The 26333-nt window shown below is 40.0% G+C and overlaps 1 protein-coding gene across 3 annotated transcripts in view; it reads right to left on the reverse strand.

The window, feature by feature from the left end:
- UFM1 (ubiquitin fold modifier 1) overlaps window positions 1–23780 on the reverse strand; it is a 75661-nt gene extending 51881 nt beyond the window's left edge. The window contains exons 1-6 of one of the 3 annotated variants that reach the window (XM_036904928.2): window positions 23649–23780; window positions 23521–23577; window positions 21273–21330; window positions 18898–18937; window positions 17744–17776; window positions 9717–10071 (exon numbers count right to left, since the gene is read on the reverse strand). In XM_036904928.2, the coding sequence (XP_036760823.1) occupies window positions 10034–10071; window positions 17744–17776; window positions 18898–18937; window positions 21273–21330; window positions 23521–23577; window positions 23649–23650 (228 nt within the window). In that variant the 5' untranslated portion in view covers window positions 23651–23780 and the 3' untranslated portion in view covers window positions 9717–10033. Of the gene's footprint in view, window positions 1–7635; window positions 7865–9716; window positions 10072–14993; window positions 16382–17743; window positions 17777–18897; window positions 18938–21272; window positions 21331–23520; window positions 23578–23648 lie in introns of those variants that run through there. The other 2 variants (XM_036904927.2, XM_057489435.1) reach the window with 2 other exon arrangements.
- Between the last annotated feature and the right edge of the window lie 2553 nt (window positions 23781–26333).

Genomic DNA, 26333 nt, shown 5'->3' on the forward strand with positions numbered 1-26333 from the left:
TCTCCTCACCAGGCTAGCTTTTGTTATTGCCACTGCTGAATGCTGCAGGTCTGGGCTGAAGGGGGTTTCAGCTCTGGGAAAGTCCACTCTGGGTTCAGTGAGACCAAAACTTGACAGTGGAAGATTGAGGGTAAAAGGGGCTTATACCAAGCTTTACTCTCACGGTGGCAGGTCAAGCACTAGAACCCTGTCCACCTCCATCTCAGCCTCTACCCCAGGCACTGCCTCCACTCCAGGCCCTGTTTTTGCCTTCAGCCTCTGCGCTCCTGCTCTTCTCCTCTCTTCTCCTCTCTCTCTTGCTCTCCTGCTTCCTGTCTAGCATTTGGCAGAGCTCTTTATGTAGCAACACTGGCAGTAATGGCTTATGGCCAACGGGTATACAAGCATGCACCTGCTTGATAGGCTACATATTGCATCATTGCACATATACAATGGGTGAGCAGATTAGGATCAGGTGAGGATCCTGGACATGGCAACTTCCATTTTCCCCATAATACTTAGTCAGACACCTCAGAGAGGCATAATGTGAAAGGATTATGCATCCCAAGGAAGCAGAAAATCAGAACAAGGGGTAACTAGAAAACACAGAGATAGAAAACATAACAGGTTTCCCACTGCATCTGGAGAATGGAGACTCAGGCTAATTTTATGTGGATGATAATTAATAAATAGGAAGTGCTGATCCTGAGATTACACTTCCAAATAATCATTTGAAGACAGAGAAAGTAAAAATTCTACAAATGATGAAAATGGTGATTATTCCTATCAACGTCTATGGGTCGCCCTTCTCCTTATGTGGTGAGTTCCTTCCAAAGAACACAGTATGGAAAGGTGAATAAAAGTAAGTTTGTGGTGGAAAACTTGACAAACATTCTCCTGGCCAGGTGGCCAGGTTAACAGCAGCAGGGAGGGCTCCTGATGGTAGACACACCCTGTAACTGATGTGATGAACATGGCACCACATTTCTCAAATGTTCCCTCAAAACACATCACCCCAGAGCACTCATGATCAAAGCATTGATTGAGAAACATTCTAAAATCACCTGATCAGTATTTCTCCAAAGTGTCAAGGACATCAAAAACAAAGAAAGCATGAGAAACTGCCATAACAGGGAAGGGCTGGAGGGGACATGACAACCAAATGTAACAGGGGACCCTCGAGAGGATACTGGAACAGGAAAAGAGAATTAGGTAAAAACTAAGGAAATGTAAATAAACTGTACTTCAGTTAATAATGCATCAATTTTGGGACATTGTAGCATATGTACCATATTAATGTAAGAGATTAATAATAGGGAAAACTTGGTATGGAGACATATGAGAGCTCTAAGAACTATCTTCTCGATTTTTCTGTAAATATAAAGCCATTTTAAAATCTAAATACTTTTTTTTAAAAGTATGGACTGCATTGTTCCACAGAGAAGTGGATTGGACACTCTGATAGTCCATCCTGTAGAGTAAGGGGCCTGGCTTTAGAGACTGTATGCTGGGCTCTTGGTAGACCAGCTCCCTAATTATCATAAACAGCAGCTCCTAATTATCACAGAATATTCAGAAATCCTTAAGACAAATAATTGCTATATTCTCTGATTTTTACAGGCCCAGGGATATCATGAGAAAGAATGTGAATCCTGTTAGAATGCAGAGTGCAGACTAACACTGAATATGCAAGTACCGAAGTGTCCCACCAGCATGAGCTCCTCCTGGCTCCCGCCTGCCTCCTTCTTCTCATTTGTGATTCTACCCCATCACTTATTCTATGCCAGCTATGCTGGCTTGCTGGATTTTCCTCAACCTCCTGATAAGCCCTGGCTGCATTGAGAACTGAGATTTGTACCCACGACATGGATTTCACGTTGCAATTAGCTGTCCTGCGTGTTTCCAGAAATGATGGGGTTTCCTGTGAATCCCACCACTGGGGTCTCAGTGTATTGAGATTTGGGGAACTGTTAACTGTTAATGTGACCACTGCTGTACTTATGATTTGATGACTCTCTGGTCATTTACTTATTTATTTATTAAATTTTTATTTTTTTCTGGAGAGAGTGGGTCCTTGAATATTTAGCTTACACATTTACAGGACTACAGCATACCTGCCTCCTCTGATGCTACACCCCATACTGTCAATCACGGATTCTCATAATTTAGTGTTTATTTCACTATGTTATTGTACTTTGGCATCTGACCCAGTAAAACTTTCCTATTTTCTTCCTTTACTCTGAATGAGGATTCTTCTGCATGAACTATATTAGATTTTAGGGTCAGTTCTAACCCTATTGCCTTTGAAGTTTTCATTTTCACCAGTCTCATACATAATAGCACATGATGCTTTTAGCTCAGAGTGCTTTCAAAGCCAATAGTTTCTATCTGCTTGTGGCACTACCTGAGAAATTATTTGTCTTTGAAGTACCACAAAAGCAGCCTTCTCAATGAGAAATAACTAGAGGTTTAAAATTAAATTATTTAATCCAAAATATACAATGCAACAAAAGTTGTTATATACCAATATGAAAATTAATTAATGTAGATACATCATGTGTGGGTATATTTTACTTGATTTTGCCTCTAAGTTGCATCTCAAATCTCAAGCCACAGTGGACTGAACAAATCCATTTCTTGTACTCCCAGTCTGTTCCCTCTAATACCACTTGAAAAATATGTTCCTTTCACCAAAACTAGAAGTTTTGTATTTTCTTTCAGGTAAAATACTTGATAGAGACTAAGTAGATGCATATGAAATTAATCTGTGTATATATTTTATATTAACTAATTTTATACTAAATTTATATAATTTAATCTGGTTTTATATATATGCATACATATTTAAAACATTTCTTCTTTTTTTTATTAAGCTTTGTTAATACAGCTTGAGTCGTGAAAATGCTGCCTTGGATATGACTGTTTAAGATAAATCATAGTAAATTAGATACAGTGGGACTGTTTTATGGCTCTGTCCAAACAGAGTACAGTCACCTATTGTACACATTCATAGGGTCTCTTTTAATGAGTGGTAATGACAGAACCATTATGGGTAAAACTTCCTACCGAGAGGCTTCATAGATTCCTATGAAAATTCAAACAACTAGAGTAGTGAGCCAGCAAATGAAACTGGAGCTGGCAGATGACCAACTTCAGAGACACAGACGTGCCCCAAGGATGGAGGTTGGAAAAAAAACAGCAGCAGGCAGACACATGGGAGAGCGCAAGGTCCTCATCAGACAGTGCTCTAAAGGCAAAATCTAGTGTATCTGACTCAAAAATATTAGATTAGAATATATAGATTAGAACATTAAAAATCAGTCAAATATCTAGATGTTTAATTTATTTGAGACTGTAATTTCTGGATGTTTGGCCTCATGTAGAGTTGTAGACTGAACATCTGGATAAATTGTGCACTGTTCGTCTCTCCTAGCATGTAATTTGGGGTCATGTCAGAGACGTAGGCATGTTGTAAGTATTACCTTCCTCCCAGATGGTGAACAATCACGACACATCTCTCTCTTGTTCCCCTTTCAGATAAGCTGGAATATGTACTACCTGGTGGCAAAGTTGTAGTGAATCTTACTTGATTGGTCATATATCAGAATACCATGTTTATTGGTAATGAAAACATCTACCAGCTTTGCCAATAAAGGCCAGGCTGTTTTCTTTAGAACCAGAAACAGCACATAAAATTTTATTCTGTCTATTCCTAAATGCAATTGCAATTGCTCCCCTTCAGCAATCCTTCCGCACCGTGGTGGTCTTAAAGTGCGGCCCTCCAACCAGTTGCTATTACATTACCTGGGAACTGGTAAGAAATCCACATTTCAAGCCTCAGCTCAGATCAACTGAATCAGAAATGCTGGGACTGGGACCAGTCATTTGTTTTAACAAACCTTCCAGTGATTCTGATGCGCCCTGAAATACAAGGACTATTGCTGTAATAAAAAAGTTGAAACTTCCAGATCTGCTTTTCCATTTCTGATTAACTGCATGGAACCCTTTGAACCAAAAAAAATTACTCTTTTCTTTATTTCCTCTTTTATATCTCCAGACACAGACTTGTAGGCTTTTCGCCCATTTTAAATGTCTATGCCCTGCTAACAGTAATGTAATGAAGCATTTTTTTAATCTATTTTTCATTTATCAAGTGTTTTATTTTTTGTTTGTTTTCTCACATCTTCTGGACATTTGCAGAATCTGGGCCAGAACACATAACTCTAAATGTAGGCCATTTCTATAGAAAGTGCTGAAATTCTGCCAAACAGTTTTTTCAGTCAATCACTGAGCAAACTCTTAAACCTATTTTATCTATCATAATGTAAAAATGCTCAAGGAATCACCTCTCCCTCAGAGAAAGTTGAGGTTTCTAGTGCTGAATTATGAGGCCCCCATCTTGGCCAAATTATTCGTAATTTCTAAGGCTGGTCCCAAAAGATGGCCACACCAACTACAAGACGTAAATTCTTCTATTGCTCAAAAATTGTGGGTTTATTCATTCTTGGAAGTCTGTCCAAATGGCATTTATTTGGTCATTGAAAATAAATGAATCTTAACCTAAAATCTTGCATGGGGTGGAAGATACATACATTTACAGCTGATTACTGATGTACTCAGTTCTTTATTAATGTGAAAACAATAAGAACTCTAAGACTTTTCATAGCACTTGGGAAAGTGAGCTTGGATTTTAAGTTCATAGGGCTTTTTGTTCAGACTAATCTTTCACAATGACAGAATAGTTGGTTATTAATGTTTTTTCAAAGACTGTATCTAAACAATTCTGGCAAAATGATGGCAAGCAGAAATAGTCTCAAGAAAGGTACATCACAGCTCTAAAAGCATGGAGAAAAGAAAGGCTGGGTCTCAAGCCCTTTTCCTTACCCATATGGCAACATGCTGCAGTTACACCAGGAGATAAGGAGTTGGAAAGCTGAGTTCCGGCCCCAGTTTCATCACTTCCTAGATATGAGCTAGTAAGTGTAACAGAGGCTGGAATCTGATCCTCTATAGAGATCACTCTTGCCTTCACACTAACAGAGCCCCCATTTTCAGTTAGACATGTGGATCCCAGAACAAAAAGATTTCTCAGGCCTTTTTAGACATGTGTGGCTATATGTGATATTGTCAGCAGAAAGAGCATATGACTTCCAGTAACGCCCCTTCCCTTTCTTTATTTTTCCTTATAACTAGAATGTGATCATAACTGCTGGAGCTTCAGAAGCCCTCTTTGACAATGAGGTGAACTTAGGACTTTAGAAAGAAAGAAATTTATCTTGTTTAAACCAAAGTGTTGTGGGCTTCTCTTTCAATCAATTCTAATCTCAACTAATAAATTAGGCATGCTACTTAGTTGCTCAGAGCTCCTGCAGTCTTATTTGAGAAATGCACATAATTGTATTCACAATGATTATTGGGATTTATCAAGATAATATATGTAAAAGCACATCAAAACAATACACAAATGCAAGCTCTTATTATGAATTGCATAGTATTTCGTAGTAGCAATCTGGCTGAAGTAGAAATCAGAAGAAGCATTGATACTATTTTCTATGTTGACGACCTTTTCTCCTAAGTAAAAACATACGCAAGAAAATTCTTTGTCAATAATTCTTAGAATGATTTAACATAACATACGTTTGCATTCAATGAAATATTTTCCAACATTTCAATGGACAGTTTCATGAACCATCATCTAAAGGTAGGTTCCGAACCTTTTGTGAGCTTCACTGTTCACATAACTTATCCAGAGATTTGCATTCCTATCTTTTGAATTGCAATGTTACACTTTAGCTAGATCATGTGAACTTTGGGTACCTGTGTAGGCAGACAGGAAAACTTGCACTGAGTCACGATCCAAGATTATGTTCTGTTTTACGAAGAGAAGTTTTTATTTGATAATTGTGTTTTGTTTTGACTATAACATTTTTGAAGCCATTTATTGTTTTATCAAGGATTCATAAAATACATTTATTATTGACTTAAATGCTATGAAAAGTTTTGAGATGAGGATATATATATTAAGTATATTTTATATTAAATATGTTTTTTAAGTAGAAAAGGAGAATTCAGCTATTCAGTATTTTCCTTTATTCCTAGATGCTAGGGAACTCAGAAGTTAGGTGTAATATGAAACTGACAACTCAATTTCAGGTTCTGAATAACATTTATTTGGCTGTTCCTTTAAATTAAATTTATTATCTTTATCATTTCTGATATTGTTTATACCTTGATACTTTTATATACACCTTAAATGTCATGTAGATGTAGGCAGAATGTTGAGGGGCAGGGCAGAGTGATAGCAAAGAACAGAAGCTCTATTGTCAGCCTTCAAGGAGCAAAGCTTGACTCATGACTAACTTGTGATGAGATCTGTCACAGGTTCCTCAATTTCTTCATCGGTAAACCATGGATAAATATAATGCCCAGTGCTAAGCTGAACAGTTAGACAGTCAAATGAGACTCACCATTAAGGGTAAATCTCAACCACGTCAATGGCACTAACAAAATAAAAGAGAGGCAATAGCAAGACCAGGTAAGCCTTTTTTGTGAGGCTGTCAGTGTGGAACCCCAAATGTCCTTTCTCTTCCAGAAGTTCAGATTTAATGTACAAGTCATCATTGATTCATCTCCTTTCCTCAACAGATTCTGCTGGGTCTACATTTAAAATGTACTTTTAGTACCAGTGAGATTACTTCTCATCAACCTCATTTCCGATCCAAGCGATATTATTTTGCCTGCACTGATGCAAGAGCCTCTAAACTGGTATTTTTCTTCTTGCTGTTTAATCTCCACACAGCAGCCAACACATTCTTTAAAAATCAGATCACATCCCTCCCTATGACTTCCCATAACACTAGAATGAAATCTGGAGAAACCAACAATGCCCTCTATGTTCTGGGCTCCTCTCTGACCTCACTTTCTGGCTCTCTACACCTGCACATTCCGGCCTCATGGCCTTGGACCCATTTTCCAGTCCCCCTGGCATGCTTGTCTCCGTCTTGAACATATCAGTCCTTTATCACATTCATGTTTCTACTTATACGACACCTCTTCAAAGAAGCCGTCTCTGACACCTATCTTAATTAAGACCATTTTTCCATCATTTTTTCACCCTCCTAACCCACACTTTGCTTCTCAAATTCTGTCTGGCCTCCTGCCCCACAAACCACAGAGGAACACAGGCCAGGCTTGGGTGATGGCTAACCATTCCACACCCCATTGGCGTCCACGGAATTTCCAAAGAAGTGAACCTAGGGTACAGCTTGGCTAGTATGCAGATCAAAAAATAACAACAATAAAACTTGCTTCAGGCAAAATGATAAAATGGAAGTGTCTTTGTCAAAATAGAAAAAAACATTTAAACGTTTGCCAGGATTTTATAAAATAACCATCTAGTGTTCAGAAAATAAGCAATATATATCTCTGGGAAATGCACGGACGCCTTTTTTTGTGACATTTTCTAGTCCTTTCAAAAACACCCTCATTTGCAAGGTAATGAAATATATTCACAGAGGCTGAGTGACACCAGCAGCCACAGGCAACACGGAACTGAACCCAAACATCAGGACGCCTGGCCTAGGGCTCATCCCAGCACGTGAAGTTGCCTCCCCACCTGAGGATGAGAAATAGTGGCTTGGTTTGCAATCCACTCACCCAAGAGAAGGTCTGTGGGCCACCCGGAGACCATCAGGCTGGGAGGTGGGGAGTGGGAGGGGCTCCATGTGGCCTGGAGAGGACCGTCCACTGCAGCCGTGTCGCCTGCTGGCCTCTGCCGTCCTCACCTTGGCCCCCTCCTCCTCAGCCACACCCCTGGCTCTGCACCACCACGGCCTCCAGACGGCCGTCACCGCGGCGAAGCTTCCTCTCCTTAGATTGTCCTCACCTGGATGCCAAAATTATAGTTGTAAAACTCCTACTTGACCTGGTGACCCCGTGCTTAAATCCCGTGACGAGCAGAAGTTGAAGCTCACTGCTGGGGTCCCTCCATGCACGCCTCTGCCTGCTCCTGCGCCCCGTTTCCCCCTGCCCCTTGCCTGTACTTGGTGCTCCAGGTGCAGCTCATCCTTTCCGGAGGCCTCCTACGGGCTACCCCGCTGCCACACTTAACATATTTTATTGATGTTTTCTAAAAACAAAGTCTTATTTTTGTGTGTGACCTGTAACAGGCACTTGGGACACGTTTGTTAGGAAAGGCCATTGAATTCAGTGGTTAAGAGCATCAGACTCTGGAGCCATGCGTTTGAATCCCACCCCTGACGCTAGTTGACTGTGTGACTCTGCAAGTTTCTTGACTTTTGTTCCTCAGTTCTTCTGGGTGTGAAATGAGAGTAATAATATTGTACAATGTTATTGGGAGGGATGAGTTAATATAGACATAAAGCACTTAAAACAGCGGCTGGCAAACACATGCTATAAAAGCTATATAAATATTTGCTATTATGACTGTGCTTAAAGGAATATTAATTTGTCCTCAAGGAACACAACAATGGCTAGAGAGGCCAAGAACATATGTAATAAGAAAGGGTAACTAATAATTGAGCTCAAACTGCATTAGCACTAAACACACAGACTAATAGGTAAGAAGTCTGAGTTCCTGAGATGAAGCAGGACATCGCACGCTTCATGGTGGTGGGGGTGCTGGAGGGGTGAGCAGGCTCAGGGGTGGTGTTCTCAGAGGGATTCTAAGGGCGTCCGGCCCTGAGGGATCCTGTCGTGCGGATACCCGCGCAGCCGGCCTCATGACGACCACCGCAGCGCTGGTCGCACCTATAAACGCCTCCTAGGATGGGGCGCTGCACCTGGTTAAGAACCTTGCAGACGGAGACAGTAGAGACGGACGTTCCAGGCAAGAGCGGCATGCCCAAGGGCAGACAGAAGATGCTCCTGAAGGGTGTATGGATCGGGGTGTAGGGTGAGGGGTGAGGGGTAGCAGAGGAGCCAGAACGTGAAGAACCTTGCCGACGGGCTAAGGAATCAGACCGGCACCGACTGCCCATCTCTTCCTCGGCCTTGGCTGCTGGGACTGAATGGAGGAAGTGTCGGAGTCCAACAAACATGGGTTTGAGTCCCACTTCTAGCTCACTTGGTATGGAAGTCATTTTACCTCTCTCATCGGCCGTAAAATAAGTATATAAATGTATCACTGTGTAGAATTAAGAGGGGCGTTAGATAAAGCGCTCGGCAGAGAGCTTTTTCTGGCCATTTCACATGCACGGAAATGTGTGGCTCTGTGGAGTCCCCTGTTCTCCATCACTCCAGGTTAGTGACTTGCACCTGGAGAAGTCTCCACTTCATTTTATTTTTAACTCTCACTAAGCACAGCTAATTATCAAGTTTGGAGAGTGGGAAAAAAATGTATTTTGCTCAGAGTGCCTGGAACAAATTAGTCTCGAGGCTCAATGGAGGATTCCTGGGGATGCTCCTCAGGAGGCTGCCGAGTGGTGTATTTAGAAGGCCTGTAACAAAGCGCCCCTGAGGGGCAATTACCTTGCGCCTGGAATCCGGTAAGAGGAAGAAAACGATTGCTTTGGCAGGCAGGATGGGTGTTCTTTTTTATATATGGCCTATCATAATTTTTTCAATTTTACTGAAAGAAAGCCTTTTGAGGCAGATTTTTAAAAAACCTTCTATTCTGAGTGCTCTTCCCCAAGCAGAAAGGCACCTATGATCGGCTCTGCTGCCTCCAGTCCCCGTCTAACACGAAGCCCCCGCTCTCACAGCTTCTCCCTGCTTACCGTTTGTTCTCTTAGGGGTCACTTTGGGCGCCCACATGTTTGTGTCGAGTGGGTTGAGTGACGGCTGCAGCTTTGCCGCGTCTCTGTAAGTAGTGCAGGCAATGGAAAGCAGTCTGGCTGCTGAAAAGAGAAACAAAAAACGACTTTCCATTTGTTTGAATGATGAGGTTTTTATCTAGTAAAATGTCCAAGAGTAAGAAATCTCTCCAACGCGACCTTTGAGCCACTGTCAAGAACTCCAGCTGATGACTTTGGTGACTAATCATTACGGTGTCTGAATTACTGGCTGGAACTTCTGTTCCTTCCACGGTCTCCCGTTAGAGTATCGGTCTGTTCTTTGCTCTCAGAGGGGGACCTAAAGGAAAGAGAAATACAGTGTCATTTGCTGCTTAACTGTGCTAGGCAATGGATTATTGGTTAAAATGAAATTTGGGGACTAATAATGCATTTCATTGTTCTGTTCTGTTTTCCTATTTATTCCAATTCATTCAACTGACATTTTAAAAATGATAGAGCTTTATTCATAAATTTGTGAATTGTATTCACACATGCAAAGCTTTTGCTCCAGTATACATTTTGTAATTCACGTATTTCACCTAGAGCCTTATCTAGAAAGCTGCAAACGATTAATAGCATGAGGTGGGCTATTGTACGTTGAATTATATACCCTCTGCAAATAAAAGAGATGTTGTTGGAATCCTAACCTCTTGTACCTCAGAAGGTGACTTACTTGGAAACTGGGTCATTGCAGATATAATTAAGGTGAGATCATTAGAGAGGGTCCTAATCCAATAGGACTGGTGTCCTTGAAAAAATGGAAAATTTGAACAGAGATTGACACACATGGGGGGAAAATATGTGAAGAGACACAGGAAGAAGACTGTCATGTGTAAGTCCAGGAGAGGGGCCGGACTAGACCTTTCCTTCGGAGTCAGAAGGAACAAAGCCTGCTGACACTTTGACTTCAGATTCTAGGCTCCAGAATTGTGAGACAATAGATTTCTGATGAGGACTACACAGGAATGTAAGCTGAAACCTAGTGCCTGATAATATAGTAAACATCAAGATTCGCTGTCCAAACGTGCCACCTTCTGCTGGAAGAAAGAAGGTAATAGTGATTATTCCTCTGTAAGACTTTATGTCTAAAGCTCAAATGCCAGGTGCAGCTCTCCCACATACGAAGAAAACAAACAAAAAATGACTTTCCAAATCGACAGTTTTTTTTTTCTAGGCACCTCTAACCCTAATCCAAAACTGAAAATGTTGAGTAATAATCATCTAGTAGATAATGAGGATTTATGGCCAAGCACCCAAAGCATTAAGACCTTTGTGACTCACTGATGTCCTCAATGTCTCTTAGGTTTCATTCCTACATGATTTGCACACGGAAGGATAATTCAAAAAGGCTTGGTCCTTCTTATTCTAGCAAATGTACCTAGAAAATCAAAGAAGCTAGTATCTCCACTTAAGACATCAGAATGTTAGTGGTACTGACCATAAATATCACAGTTTATTTCTAAAGCAACTCATCAGTTGCAAATTGTGCATTTAAGACTTAATTTATTAAATCCAGTGTTACTCAGCCAAACAAATATTGACATGATGCATCATCACAATATGCTCTCAATAACAGCTTTTACATTGCTAACGAGTTCTGCCAGAAAATCAGACTTATGCCAGAAAATGGCTCTCTGCAATTTTGTCTGCCAACCTTGGCCAGTGTTTGCCACCCAGAACAAAATTAACATAATACCTTCTATATAGTGAAGCAGTAGTAAGAGCCATAAACCTACTTTTCCAATGTTAACAATTTCTTTATATATATGTGTGTGAAAAATATATATTGTATAATTGAGTCAGTGTTTATATAGATTATTAATATAATGAAATTCTTCAAAGTGAGATCACAGCAGCGTTGAATAGCAAGCTACAAGGCCCCTTCCAGAAGTATCCTTATTTTGGAAAAATATTTCAGCTTAGCTCTAAGAAAATGATAGTAAACATGTAACGATTTGCAGAGTGGACTTTATAATCATATGGACCTAGGAACCAATCTCATTTTAACTTTGGACACATTAACCTAATGCTGGATTCCTTAGCAGTAAAGAACAGATACTGGTGTTTTGTGGAGATGGATTAAATGAGATAGTTACGTGTAAAGTGTCTAACACTGCCCAGCACATTAAAAAAGGATTTGATGCACATCTTCACTTCCATATAATTACTTCTTTGGAAGATTTTGCTGTTTTTGAAGTGTGCAAAGTCTAGGGAGCCCAAGAAAAGGTAATGAGTCAATATTTCATCTCCAGAATTTAACAATACCCATGATACAGCTAATAACATATATTTGTTTCAAAGTGGAAGAGTATTTTTCACTTTTAGAACTGATTCATTTCTGAGTGAGTCAATTCCCCACTACAGGAAATGGTGAGAAATATGAGCACATTGGTTAATCATATTCTGGCTAAAGTAATTATTAGGTATGAGCCATAATGAGTTGCAATTTTCAAAGTTTCAATTATTTTACATAGTTTTTCAGTTATACTTATTGAGTATCTACTATGGGCAGGGTAATTTGGAAATCCAGCTTGTCATGATCATATTTATGCTTTTATATTTAAATCAGAGATGAATGTATTGAACATTTGGTTTAACGGAGGAATGCACAAAATGCAGTTTAGGCAGCTTAACTCCCAACTTCTTGGGAGGAGTGAGGAAGTGAGTGGATTTTAAGCTTGAAAAATCAGTACTAGGGTTTCCAGATGGACAAATGGAGAAAGTAAAGGCCTGAGGATACGGCACAACAGAGATACTGAATATTTGTAATTCAGTGTAGGTGCAGTGTGAAGTGGAGAAGGGAACAAGACTGCTGACAGCAGAGTACTCTGAACAAAGATCTGCTTACGAAGGGTCATGGAGGTAGATTCAGCAGGATTTTTGACTAGTGGAACTACGTGATGTTTCCATGTCAAAAAACCTCACAGCGTAAAAGAGGAAATGGAGACTAGAGGCTTTCGTAACAGCATATACGAGATGAGGGTTTTAATTAGCAGAGATGCTATGACCTATATCTTGTAAACAGCATTTTTGTGATTGGTTTGTTATGGCAAGGGAATCTAATGTGTTCGAAATATCTGGCTTACGCGATTAGGAGTATGTGGATAATAGACTGGATAGATTGAGCCTTCCGAGAATATTTATTCCAATTAAAGGAATGGCTTTCTGATAGTGATCAATCTCCAACACTATCAAAGGGTAGTTCTGGAATTTCTGGAGAGGTTTGTGCACAGCAGTCTGGTCAGAAGAGCCAGTTACTAGGAGACTAATCTTGTAGCTGCAGCTGCAAGACAGGTAACATTAAAAAACAGATTATTGATGGGGCTGTTGAATATGGGGCTGCAGTCCTACCCCCGCTAGGCCACCCTATGGAGTAGCATCAGCGTCAGAATCATCTTGATTGTTCTTTATTTAGTTTCCTATAATTTCACCATATTTACAACGTGTATTGAAAAATGCCATTAGTGATCATTACACACATATTCAGTTCTCTTAAAATGAAAATGTACGCCTTAGATTTTGTATTTTAAATTTATTATCCAATACTGACCTAGTATATCGTGAAAAGATACCAAAAAATTATCCCAGTTCCAAAATCAAACAAGAGGTCAAATTTCAAATCTCAGCCTCTTCAATCCTCTTTTCTGTAAATTGAGAATAATCTGGCATTGCTGTGAAAAGTCAAAGTATCTATCAAAATACTTGACACGCAGATGCTCAATGTTTCTTCTGGGTTAATCACATAAGTCATATATACATTTAACTCTCACATATGTGAATACATAAATCTACCTATATATATGTATACATACACACACACACACACATATACCCCTATGATTAAAGTATGAAATTTATGGTTTTCCAAATAGCCTTGGAAACATTAATACACATTAACCAAGTGATTCATTAAAATATATTGCTTCCAAATCAAATCTGTCAAGGTGCTTGGGTAAAAAACATGGCAGATATTTTTTAACACCTTAATTTGGGAGAGGGAGCTTAAATAAGACTGTACTTCTCATTGATTTTTCTTTCAAACAACTGATTTTAAGAAATAAAATATCCATTAAACTATTGGACTTGATACACTTGAAAGTTTACTACTAGTGAGATTGTTAACATCTGTGCACTTTGCTACTAGAGAATGAAGAATAATTAATATGCACTCTCCAAGATGCTAGAACACATTCTAGTTACTATGAACTCCCAGACCTCATTTTGTCCCACATCTACAAAGTGGAAAGTTTGGCTGTACCATGTTCAGACCCAGTGCACAACAGCAATCCCCAGGACAGTTTTTTATAAAGAGATTGGGTGAGTCAGAACTTTAGGGGTAGTTTCCAGGAATCTGTATTTCTGGAAATCTGTAATTCTCTAGCTGACTCTGATAATGAGTTTGGGATATACTAGCATACACAATTACCATAATCTTTGTTTTTCCTGAAAATTGACTGGCATTTGAAGTACATACCCAATTCTAAGATCTACGGACATTAATAATCTTCTGACCATTTTTCTTTTTGGCTACATTTGTTATACACTCGGTTAACAGGTGGTTTGAATAACAGCTTTAACAATAAAATAGACAATATAACTTATGGTATAAGAGAATGCATTCTGATATTTATTATATACCAATAATGCATTTAAACTAAATTCTTCAAAACATTCTGCATAAAGAACTTATAGATCACACTTAATAACAAAATGTCTAGTTCTTTAAGAAAACTTTCAATTTTATTACAATAAAACTACCAAAAAAAATTAAATTACTTTATGGTAATTTATGTAACACAGCAGACTTTGTGCTAGAAACAGAATAGGGGGCTATCCAAACAAAAAATTCAGGAATGGTATTCATAAAGTTCTGGTTAATGACATTTAATATTGTTAAGGACCAAGGATCTTTGAGTATCAAATTGTTTATAAAAATAACCTCTCCAAACATCAGATGTATACTCTCTACCTCACCAAAGACTTTTTTCCTTTACAATTCAGAATCCTGCTGATCATTTGTCAAATACATCAACAGTATCTGGTTTAATTTTTAAACTTAACTACTAATTTCACCTTTCGAGGCTGATTCTGTTGCATTTCCTCCTAGTCTTTTTTTCCAGTGAACCTAGGGCCTATAGGGAAGATACAGAAACATGCTTAGGTAAAAACTGGTCTCATAAACACTTTTGAGTTATTCAGCATTTATTTATTGGAGCTTACATTTCCAGGTCTATGAAGAGCCAGCCAGATGTAAGGGCAGCCAGACACCAGGCTGGAGAGCTCCCATGGGGGGCACAGCAGGTGCAGCCCCAGTTCTCAATCACTATGGGCCTTCGTTCCACCTTTCAGGTTTCCTTGGTTATGAAATCTTCTCTTCTACCATTCTTCAGATTCCTGGTAAGGGGAGTCTGGGAGCCTCGTGTCCACAAAGCCCACACCTCTCTGAGTGCCTTCTGCTCCTTAGGATGTCAAGTTACTGGTCTTTCCAACACTCCCTCCACAGAGCTGCCTGCCCTGTCTGCTTTTCCTGAGAGACTCTGCTTCAGCTTTCAGTTCCCCTTCGCTGTTGTCTTTCCTTTCCTCCCCATTAGAAGCCTAGTCACCTGGGCTTCCCCATCTTTCATTTCCAGGCTTCTCACTTGAGTGACTCACTTTAACACCTCCTTAAACGTTGGGTCTTCAGTAAGTATAATTAATCAGCATTTCCAATTAGCATTTCCTTCAGCTTTGTTTTGAACTTCAGATCTCCTTTACATTACACTCTTCATGAATGCTATTTAGAAACATTCTCAGAAAGACAATGGTTTCTTGAGTACTCCTGTTTTAAAGGTTGTATTAAAAGAGACTGATAAAGGAAAGCATAATTCAACAAAAGATGCTCCAACTTTTATTTTCAATTCCCACCATTACAAGCACTGAATTCTGCAAGATCACAGTTAAAATTCTTCGGTGTTGGATATCAGTTTTAGACATAAGGGCTAGATCAGTAAATTCCATTTCTGGCTTTGATATTAATGTTTGTGTGAACACATGAAATTTGAAACTTAAGAAAACGCTAAATGATAAAAAGTTAAGATATTAAGTATTCATTGATTCTATAATTAAGAATTCAACTTTCCTGAGTACACAAGTCAGATGCTATCAAGCAAACGACTATGTATATTCCATAAACCTTTAAAAATTCTAATTAAAAGATGAATAGGAAGATGGAGTAAATAATTTTTTAATTTTTCCAAATGTTCTCAGAACGAATCATCAGAAGCATCTTCCAGATACAAAACAGACTCAGATAACCCACTGACCCCAAATGAACGACAGGCCTGTGCCGAGGCAGCGATGAAAGGCTATGACCCTGGGGAGACAGCACCCTCAACACCCAAGCCTGCACACATGAAGAGTGCGAGCACAGAAGGGACAGAGCTGCCTTTCATTATTTCATCAACCACTGGTGTTTTCACAGTACTTTAAATGCCTGACTGCAAATTACAACAATAACAATATTTATTCTGAAAGGTAATACTATGTTCCATATAGCAGATATTAACAACTTCCAACACGATCTCTAGGAATAATTCGCAGTTCTGAACCGTGCTTTAGGAAAACATTTCCTGCACAAACAAACAAAACATCAAGTTAGGTATTTAAAAAACAACAAGTTATCTTAACATCCAAACAATTATCATACTCAGCAAACTAGAAAAGTAGGTACAGAAGCTCAATCATCATCAGAACCCAATTACATGCGTTTTACGGTGGGTTCCTGTTCCTCTCACATCTTTGCAACCCGTTAAATAAGCCACTGAACAGTTTAAGAACACTAACCGCAATGCTAACAAAACACTCAGCAAGTAACGGTGTAAATTAAGTTAACCAATACTTGCTTTAATATACAATAAAGTGCCTAAGGACAGAAAAAAATAGTTAAGTCTAAATTACAAGTGACAGATGTTTAGAAACCTAACCTGACCTATTTTCCCTCAATTGCCTGCTGAGTTTCTCTTCATGCCCATGAAAAGCACAGATTCAACTTGTGAGGGTCATGTTACAGGCGACATGTTAGAGGAAGCAGGGATTCAAATTAACATAAACCAATGAACATTTCTAGAATAAGAAAAAACAAAACCTGTATTTAAAACCCAAGTTTAAAGGCATCTATGCAATAAATACCTCAAGATTTTCAATGATTAACTTTTAATAAAATGGTATGTACATTAAACTGCTGATTAAAGTGATAATAATTTAATTATAAATCCTTCTTCATTTTCTCTCTGACTGAATTTCAATCCTATGAGGACAATGTAATTTTGTTGTAATACAGAAGTACTTCATAATAAACATAACTACTGCTCAAGACTGAGGTTACACTATGTGAAAACATGCTTAATTTCAAAGCATTATAATTAGATCATAAGACAAAAAGGGTACATCTAAAAAAATATAAAATGACCTGTTAAAAAGTTTCTTTTTACCCTGCCTGCTTGTTAGGCCATCATATATAGCATTGTATAATGTCAAGCCTGAAGCTCTGAGTGTGAAGTCCCCTGAAATTTAAATGACTGTACTTCTTTAAAATAATAGTAACAGGTGGCACTTCTTGAACGCTTACTATGGACAACACAAGCTCCTAAGCTCTACAGGTACCACCTCACAACTCCCTTATGAAGTCGGTCAAAACCATCATTCCCTTAGGTATACAATCTTGCCTTCAGATTTTCTGTTACATATATTAATTAAATACCTTTAATGCTTATTAGTCAGGTTTTCTTTCTTGTAGCCAAAAGCATACATAACTAATAAATGTAATGAAACAATTACTCAGACACACAGGTAAAGACTGTTGTATAATCCCTAAAAAACAACTATTATCCTGGTCAAATCCTATCCAGTCTAATCAGAATGAAGGCAATACTGTTATCAGCTGCCATAAAATGCCCCACCCATGCCTCCAGGAGTCTCTGATCTGTACTCACCAGCAGTCTGTGCAGGATTTATTCCTATTCCATCTAGGAAAGAAGTGGAAAAATCATTTAAGTTATTTCTAAAGTGAAAATGGTTTAAAAATAACCAGAGATTTGCCGCTGGCAATTTAAAGTTCAAGAACACAAAAGACAATCTTCCAGATAAATGAGCTGTTGGAATGTTACTATTACTCATTTACACATGCTGCATTGGACACGACCACTTGTCAATGCAATGATTCTGATAAATTTTACAGAGCTTTTTATTCTGTTATGTCACGCAGTGAAAAATAAAGCCAAAGGCACCTTAGCGATGTCACTGAGCATTCACGCACATATACTCCAAGGTGTAAAATCTTGAGGTCGAGCCAACAAAATCTTTAAAGTTCCATTGACACTTGATAAAAGTTTACCTAACAGCTATTCAATCATTAAGCTCAAACTTTCCAGAAAGTAGGCAAGCTTTCTTCCAAGAGAGAAGCACTTCAGTGGGACAGAATGCAGAATGATTTAGAAGGACAAAGTCTGTCACATCACCTGCACGTTAAGCCCATCTTCTCTTAGCCCGCACTCACTGCACACCAGCCACCCCCTCGGCACCCGTAACTAGCACTTCGTATTCCAGACAGACAGTGAAGCCCTCTGTACAGTCTTTACTCTCTATCCGATCTCAGCATTTTCTCACAGGGATTGTTCCAGCACACTTAATTAGAGGTAGTATTCTAAGACAGTCAGAACTTAAATTATGTATCTCACTGAATAAAATCCTCCTTATTTCAAGTCTCTAAGAAATAGTTCTCTATCAGGAGAGCAATAACACAGTATATTCCTGCTTAACTTCCTATTTTCTAAATGCCATTTACCACTTACTGAAAACAGAACCAAAAGCCAAAAAACCTTGTTGAACAAAATTATTATTTTCAGTAACAATGTGGCATAAAGAAAAATAACACAAGATATTATAAAGTGGTATTCAATACTGTAAGCTAGTAAAGAAGCTGAAAAGAGCTAATTAGAGACAATAACTTCGACTTAGTGGTCACAATTATGTGTAGCATTTACACTGACATAAACTTTGAGGGTTTTTGTATTAAAGTTAATTTTAATTAATTTTCAAAAAACAATTTCTTTAGCTCTGAGGTAATAGGTTTAAAATGAATTCTTACCATTGGTAATAATTGCACTTGTTGCTGCAGGGACTTTAAACTAAAAGGGAAAAAAATTTTATATAAGCAAACTTTACAAAGGATGGTTGGCAAGCATGGAGTACATGCAATACATTCTGCAATTCTAAATGTGAGGGTAAGCAACGCCATCAGAGAGAACCATAATTTGCTTTATTTTTAAAGAACATTGTTTCCTAAATATTGCCTTTCACTATATCTAGAACACTATGTATTGTAAAATGCACCTTATTTTATGCACTACAAAGAACAGAAAAACTTTGGGAATAAATCTAAGTTCAGATCAATGTTTACTCCTTCAAACTTTCACCACATATCATTTCTGGCATAGGCAAAAGTCAAAGGAAAACAATAGTTCAGAACATTCCTAAACTTTGTAGACAAGAGTTAAGTTGAAACAAATGCTCTCTTATCCTTAATGGGAAGCCGAGTTCACATTTCTTCCTTATATTCCCCTATAATGCACTGCTGACAAACCTCACAGGATTACAATAGTCTATAATAATGCCACTAGGAAGTAACAGTCAAGTTCAGGTGACGTCAATGACACAACGCTGTGTCTGCCACATGGCCAGCAGTGAGAGGCAGGTAGCACTCCACTGATCCGCGTTCGGAAACGTAAAAATCTGTGTTTTCCGAATCAATGAAACGTATGGAACTTACTGGTAGCTAAAAAGTAGAATTCTTCTCTTCATGCCCCAGAGACCAGCAGTTGTCAGAGTATTCATGTCCTCACAGTTCATTCACTTACCCGACATTTATTAGGCACTCATACACTACAGACTGCCTTTATAGACAGTATAGTTGAATTTGTGATCAATTAAGTTGGGAAAACACTAAACTAGTCTTCTTTTCAAAATCTTTAAATCTGCTGCTAACATACTCAACTCCCAGAAGGAAATGGTGAATGAAGTATTTCCCAGTTTTTTGCCACTGATCCCAGTTTTTCAAGGAATTATTTTTCCCTGGTGGTTTTAGTAGGTCAGGGAAAAGTACTGTGGGAAATGCTTTTCCAATGTCACCGTGTGAGAGGTTCTCACTGTTGCTTGAAAGTCACAACCTTTCTAAATATGTGACATCCAATCATGATTCATAATAGTTAAAAGCCACTTTAAAACTTTAAATATATTGTGTGAAGTCTGTTTCCTATTGCATGTCTGTCATGATTTTCCTTTATTTTCATTAGAAGACCAAGATCACAACATCACAATGCCTTTAATTTTTAAAGGATACATTATAACTATAAAACAGAGTAACAGATATTAATCAGAGTGTGAACGGATCTACTTCTTAAACTGAACTTGTGGGTCTCCTGTGCCCCAGACTAGGAACACCTGCTCCAAGGGCTCTGTGCAGCCTCAAGTAATGGTGCTGTACTCAGATCTGCTTCCCGTCTCTTTTTACTCTTTCTACATGAAGAACAGATTAAAAGTGACTGTAAAACAAGTACGACAATTTTCAATTTAATTCTTAATGAGAGAGAAATGATGTGAGTGGCCCGACAACAGTTTGAGGAGCCGAGAGCGCTGACGGTTGGGGGATTTTTCCACTGATCATGTAAGTACTTAGTTACTACAATTATTTTTCTGTGACTATAAACTTTGCTGAAGATTCGGAACCAAAACATTTGGATTTGGGTTACTCTGTACCTGTAGAGAACTTTTTTTTAGCTTCATGAAAGTTTAGTAAATGCTATTATATTTTTACTCAAGCTACTTCAGATAGTTAGAACAGATATTAAATACTCCAATTTTATAGGTTAAGAAATTTCAGGACAGAGAATTTGAGAGCCTTGCTCATGTCACTCAGATCATTTTAACACAATTAAACAGGAGCTCTGTGACCCAAGTCACACTATGGTACTCTCCCAAGTGTCATAATCAAGCAGTTGCTCTATGGATACTTCTGGTAATTCTGGGTGGAAAATTTTCTTAAAAACAGAGAACTCAAAAATGTTTTATAAAACTGGACACTTTTAAAAACAATATATTTTACTGGCAGTCCACATATTCATACAGAAGATTTGAAAAATAAATATATATAGTGTGATACGTTGATGTTTAAAAAATTTTCCACATTATTGAGCATTTTCAGTTTCAATAAAATTTTTCCTTATAATTTTAAATCACTGCACTAAATAGATGTGTCGTTTTGTTTCAGTCATTTTTCTTACATCTGTAAGCAAGCCTCAACTCTCACCCCACTTGTGTCTGTAAGTAAGCTTACCTTTTGGATAGCATAAACCTAGTAATGAGCCCACTTGGAAGTGGTGGGTCAAAGGGCATGCAAAGTTTAAAGATTCTGAGATATACAGCCAAACTACATTCCATACCCATTGCTCCCATTTCTATACTTACTTCTTCTGCTGCAAACTTTAGGACCGCTGTAAAAGGTGTGCTTTCGGGAACACTGAGTCTACAAGAATTAAAAAGAAATTTTTAAAAAGCTGATTTTTTTAACCTTAAAGCTCTTTTGTCCCTTATTTCCACGTAGCAGACCTGGAAAAGCTGTCTTTAGAGTCTGAAGTTTATATGACTGAACATTAACTTTCAAATCAAAAAGGCCATGTATTTTCTCTAGATTTGAATTTGTTCTGTTTGCCAGCTACGTCATTTTGTACATTTGGCACTTAAACATGACAAGCACTCTTACAAAGAGTAAGAGCCGAGTTTCTTTAGGAAACTAAAGGATGAGATGAACTCCCTGGACCATTACAGAAACCCTCCTGGAGGTGGAATGCTGATCGTTAAAGGGTGCTGCTTGTCAGAGCGGTGGCCAGGAGACGGCACTCGCACAGGAAAGGACCTGGTAAAAGGAGTTAAGGGGCTTGCCTGCCAAGCGGGCAGGAGGGTGGCTGCAGCTTTGATGAACTGATGGTGGTAAGAGGGAGGGGAGAGAAGAGGGAAGTAGGAAGACTAGAAAGGATGGAATCAGAATGAAAGAGCCAAGGAGTCTTTAATTCATCTTGTATATAAAAGAGAATGTTTGATCTCAACATTTCGATAACCTCACAGCAATACCAACAGTGAACCTATCAACAAACAAAAACAAACAAAAATCCTGACATCTCCCAGAATAAATTTAAACTGAAACCTCCTTTCTAGAATTCAACTTTTTAATAATGTTGGAAACTCAAAAGAACATTTCTCTATCGAAGTGTATGTTTACCTGCTTGACAAGTGAAAAGTGACATTAAGAAGTTAAAGCGTGTTCTCCCACAAATCTTAAGAAATGTTTTTCCTAGTACTCAGGTATCAGTTACCATTTACTTTGAATAAGAAACATAGCGTTGTCCACTACCTTGACAAACACGTGACACATTTTATTCACATACATACCCGTACATAGATCATGCACACACAAACCGACACACACATACACCACAGGATGCCTGTTAACACCTGGCCACCAACAGTAACTGAGCTGATGCAATGTTCCAGGCATGCTTACAGAGACCGCGACTGTCCTCCGGTCCTGCTTCTCCATCTCAGCACACTTACACATTGACAACTCATCAGCATAAACGGAGAAGTCAAAGATGACGAGGAGAAAGTCTTTCTGGGCTCTGGTCACTCTACTTTAATCTTGAGATGAGATTCAGAGTGGAAGCGGGACAAGTGGCTTTTCATAGAAGTCCCGCTTTCCACTGTTACCAGGAGGGGAGGCAGAAATCCTGGGTTGACAGTTCTAGGGGTAGGTTTACAGATGGCGGTGATGGAACGACGAGAGAATTTTACTCTGGCAGATTGAGAAAAATGGGGAAAGCAGTGTGACCGTGTGAAGAGAAATCTTTAAAAAATAAGGAAAATTAGCAAACTTGGGAAACGTAGCAGTGTTGAGTACTACTTAGCACCGTCATGAATTTCGGGTAAAACCCATCAGCGCAACTGTGTATTCAGCAACGCACAGAGAATACAGTGCTGAGTTCCAAGCTGGTGTTTCACCGAGGGAAATTCACTGGGCAGAGGGGATCAGCACAGCGGAGGGTGTTTGCAGCACAGCGAGGGGACCATGGGCTGCAGCCTAGACGGGGCAAGGCACGGGGGGCGGGTAGTGGCAGGTTAAAGAGCAAAGAAACCTGTGACATAAGAGATATTGGAATAAAGCAGTGTAAGAAGAGAACGAGCTCAGCCATTTGAGGGTGTCTGAAATGACACTTCAGCGGTGGGGCAACTGCCGGAGACCTTAAGGTTCGAGGCTGCACACGTGACTGCTGGGGACAAGGTGAAAGTAAGGTTGATCCAGAGCGGAGCTGATGCAGGGTCGGAGGGCTCTGCCCGAGTCCGCGACGGCTGGTGGGGCTCCGCTAGGCAGCCGCCAGGTACTGTTCGGAGGAAGCACTGCTCTTTGCCTCCTTCCCGTGGCTTCCGGCTGCAGTAATGAAACCTCCGGGCGGTGGGGAGGAGCGTGGGGCCGGGGCCCTGCTAACCCGCCGTCCAACGGCTGCGGGTGGGAAAAGGCCCGCTGAGCACTGTCGGCAAACCCGACGGAGACCGGGCGGGACGGCGGGGGACCCGGAGGGGACGGCGGGGACCCGGAGGGATGCCCCGAGGCCGCGGAACCCCCCCGACCCCCAGCCCGCAGGCGGCGCGCCCCGCTACTCACACTTTGTACGGCAGCCGCGGGTCCGACGTCAGCGTGATCTTGAAGGAAACCTTGGACCTGAGGGAGAGAGAAGGAGGGCGTCAGGGCCGTGCGCCGCCACGGGGGCCCGCGGCGCCCGGCGAACTTACATGGTGAGGCCGGCCCGGACTCAGCGCCGCCGACCCGTCGCGCCTCAGCTTCCTCCCGGGCGCCGCGCCGCCCGCCTCGCCCAGGGCCACGTCCGTCTCCGCAGCCCGGGGACCTCACGTGGCTGCCGTCCGGGGCACTGCCTGAAACTTGGCCTGAGTGTTCGGGCTCGGAGGAGCCTCCAGGTTACCAGTAACTCCTGAATTTCCCAGTGTCCCTCTGAAACGAAAGCACAGGTTGTCTGGAAACAGACATTTTTTTCTAAACGCGATATTTGCTCCCATATTTTCACTCAGGCGATACCAGCGAGGGCCTAGAGGGTGGGGCCTAGGACCCTGCTGGAGGGTCGAGGCGGAAGTAAGCGACTAGGAGCGGCGCGCGAGGGGCGGCAGGTGGGCGCGGCCGCGCGCGCGCTGTTGTTTAGGCAACCTGCGCGCGCCGCTGAAAAGCTGGATCCGCATCTGCCTTTCCAGCAACCCAGTCCTTTTGTATCTTTTACATTTCTCATATTTTTTTCCTTCCCGATTTACAGACTGACAGCTGACCATTTAATTTCAACAGATAGTTTTCAAGCTGGGGAGAAACACAAGATCCTTATTTTGAGGAACTTGCAGTCAAGAGGAGCAGTCCATGACTTTAATAGTGTGTTGGGTGGTCTAATAGGATAAACCAGCGAACGAGGTTGTTTATCATCCGCCACATTTATTCAGCTTAATAACAAACTTTGAATCCTTTCTATGTGGCAGGCACTAAAATGCTAAACGCTGGGGCTGCTGAGTAAGGTAGGTGCCAACCATCTAGGATATAAGAGTCCGAAGTTCTTGTTTTGTGAGAGGAGAAGACTGCAGGTCCTGCAAATTTCATGACACATCTAAGCATCTGTGTTTGGAAAATAAGCATGCTACTCACAATGTGTGCAATGCCCTTTTTAAGCAATATTGCAATGAATAAGAAAAATCGGAAACAGGCAGTAGCATCGTGGGCAGATCTAGTCTTTATAGACTGAAGGCGAGACATCTAAGAGAGGAATAGGGAAGCGTCTGCAGTGGGAGCGCTGAAGATCAGTTCCACCGTTGCCATGATTTTTAGCAGACTGTTCTTGAGTGCTGACTCCAACTGTGGGAAACACTCCAGTATCCTCATGACACTCATGGTCTTCACTTTTAAAACTGTAAGTCTTGCCATAGAAAAAGAGAGATATAGGCAAATGTTGGCTGATAGATTTGGGGATCAACAGTTACAGCATCAATACCTGAGACCATGGGATTGACTGTATGACTAAGATCTTTGAGGAGAGAACTACTGATTGTATCTTACCTGGTGTCAGCTAGCTACACAGCAATGGAGAGATTAGAACACATGCGTATAGTCTCTATTTTTAATTACATAAATATTTTTAAACAGTATTTGCAGGCTGTTATTTATAGTTTTGTTTCTGGTCATGTGTAAAAAGGTGGCAAAATTTTGAAGAAGAAACATATTTTTATTAGTTTTTATCGTATGTATAAAAAGTAGTGAAGACAGGATTCAACCCCAGGCAGTGTGATTCAGTACTGACACTCCACTGTCTCTTCAGAAAATATATTAATATAATATATCGTATCACAATGACAAGGGGAAAACATTGTGTTCCCAAAAGACATTGGGAAGTACTATTCATTAATGTTTAGAATTCCTTCCACCTCAGTCTAGCTCACCTACCCATAGTTTGTCTCTTCAGACTTATAATTTTATAGAACCTTTAGAATTTCATTTTTCCTGGTACAAGTAAGAAATGATAAATGGATTTATTTACACTCAATAATTTACTTTTTTAAAACTTCGGTAAGGCATTTAGCAGAATTTGGCAAATATAACAAAAAACCTTATTTACCGAAATGTTAAAAGTACTGAAGCAGATTTAATGACTGTAAACAAAAACAAACTCTGGATTTTAGGAGGTAATAGGCAAATGTAACATATTATAGATACCTCCTTATTGATTTGTCTTAGAGATGAAGGATTTCTCATTGATATTAACCTTCCTTCAGCTCGCGTGGTAGTGGTGTGGACAGCAGAGGAGGCGAGCTAATGGCGAGCAGCCTTGGGGAGTTTTAGGTTTGGACTGTACAGTGCAGCTGAGTGAGTATTGTATTTGGGGCAGATACAAGGGCTTGGCGACTGTTGTCCTAGTCACACTTCATGTGCTCTGGCCCTCTGGCAGCCCCTGGAGCTTATGATCCACGGTGTGAATGATGTGATTTCGGGAAAGCATTTATGGTTGCAACTCCATCAGCCAAAAGAACCACATAAATACTTATATGTAATCTCAAGTTCTAATGCAGAGATTAGAAATCTTAAAGTCCCAAATCGCTAGGTGACAACCTTACCTGTGATTTAAGACATATGTCATGAAGAGGAATTGATTTAGGAAGTCTGACTTGAAGGAACTATTCTAAAATAGTACAGTTATCTAATCTAGATAATCTAAAACTATGCATTGCTACAGAAATTAAAAGTTTCATGCAACAGTTTTAGAATTCTTGCAAAAGGGATTGACTGCCTGCTGTGACCACATTGTCACAGCCTGCAATGCAGAGTGACACTTAGGAGGCTCTGTTCACCTCAGTGTATTTGATTCTAACCCAAATCTATAGCAATTCCTTTAAAATTCCCTGTTTTTTCATTCATAGCTATTTTTTTTCGTG

The sequence above is a fragment of the Manis pentadactyla genome, chromosome 2, assembly GCF_030020395.1.
Source record: "Manis pentadactyla isolate mManPen7 chromosome 2, mManPen7.hap1, whole genome shotgun sequence".
In the NCBI taxonomy this organism is placed as follows: domain Eukaryota; kingdom Metazoa; phylum Chordata; class Mammalia; order Pholidota; family Manidae; genus Manis; species Manis pentadactyla.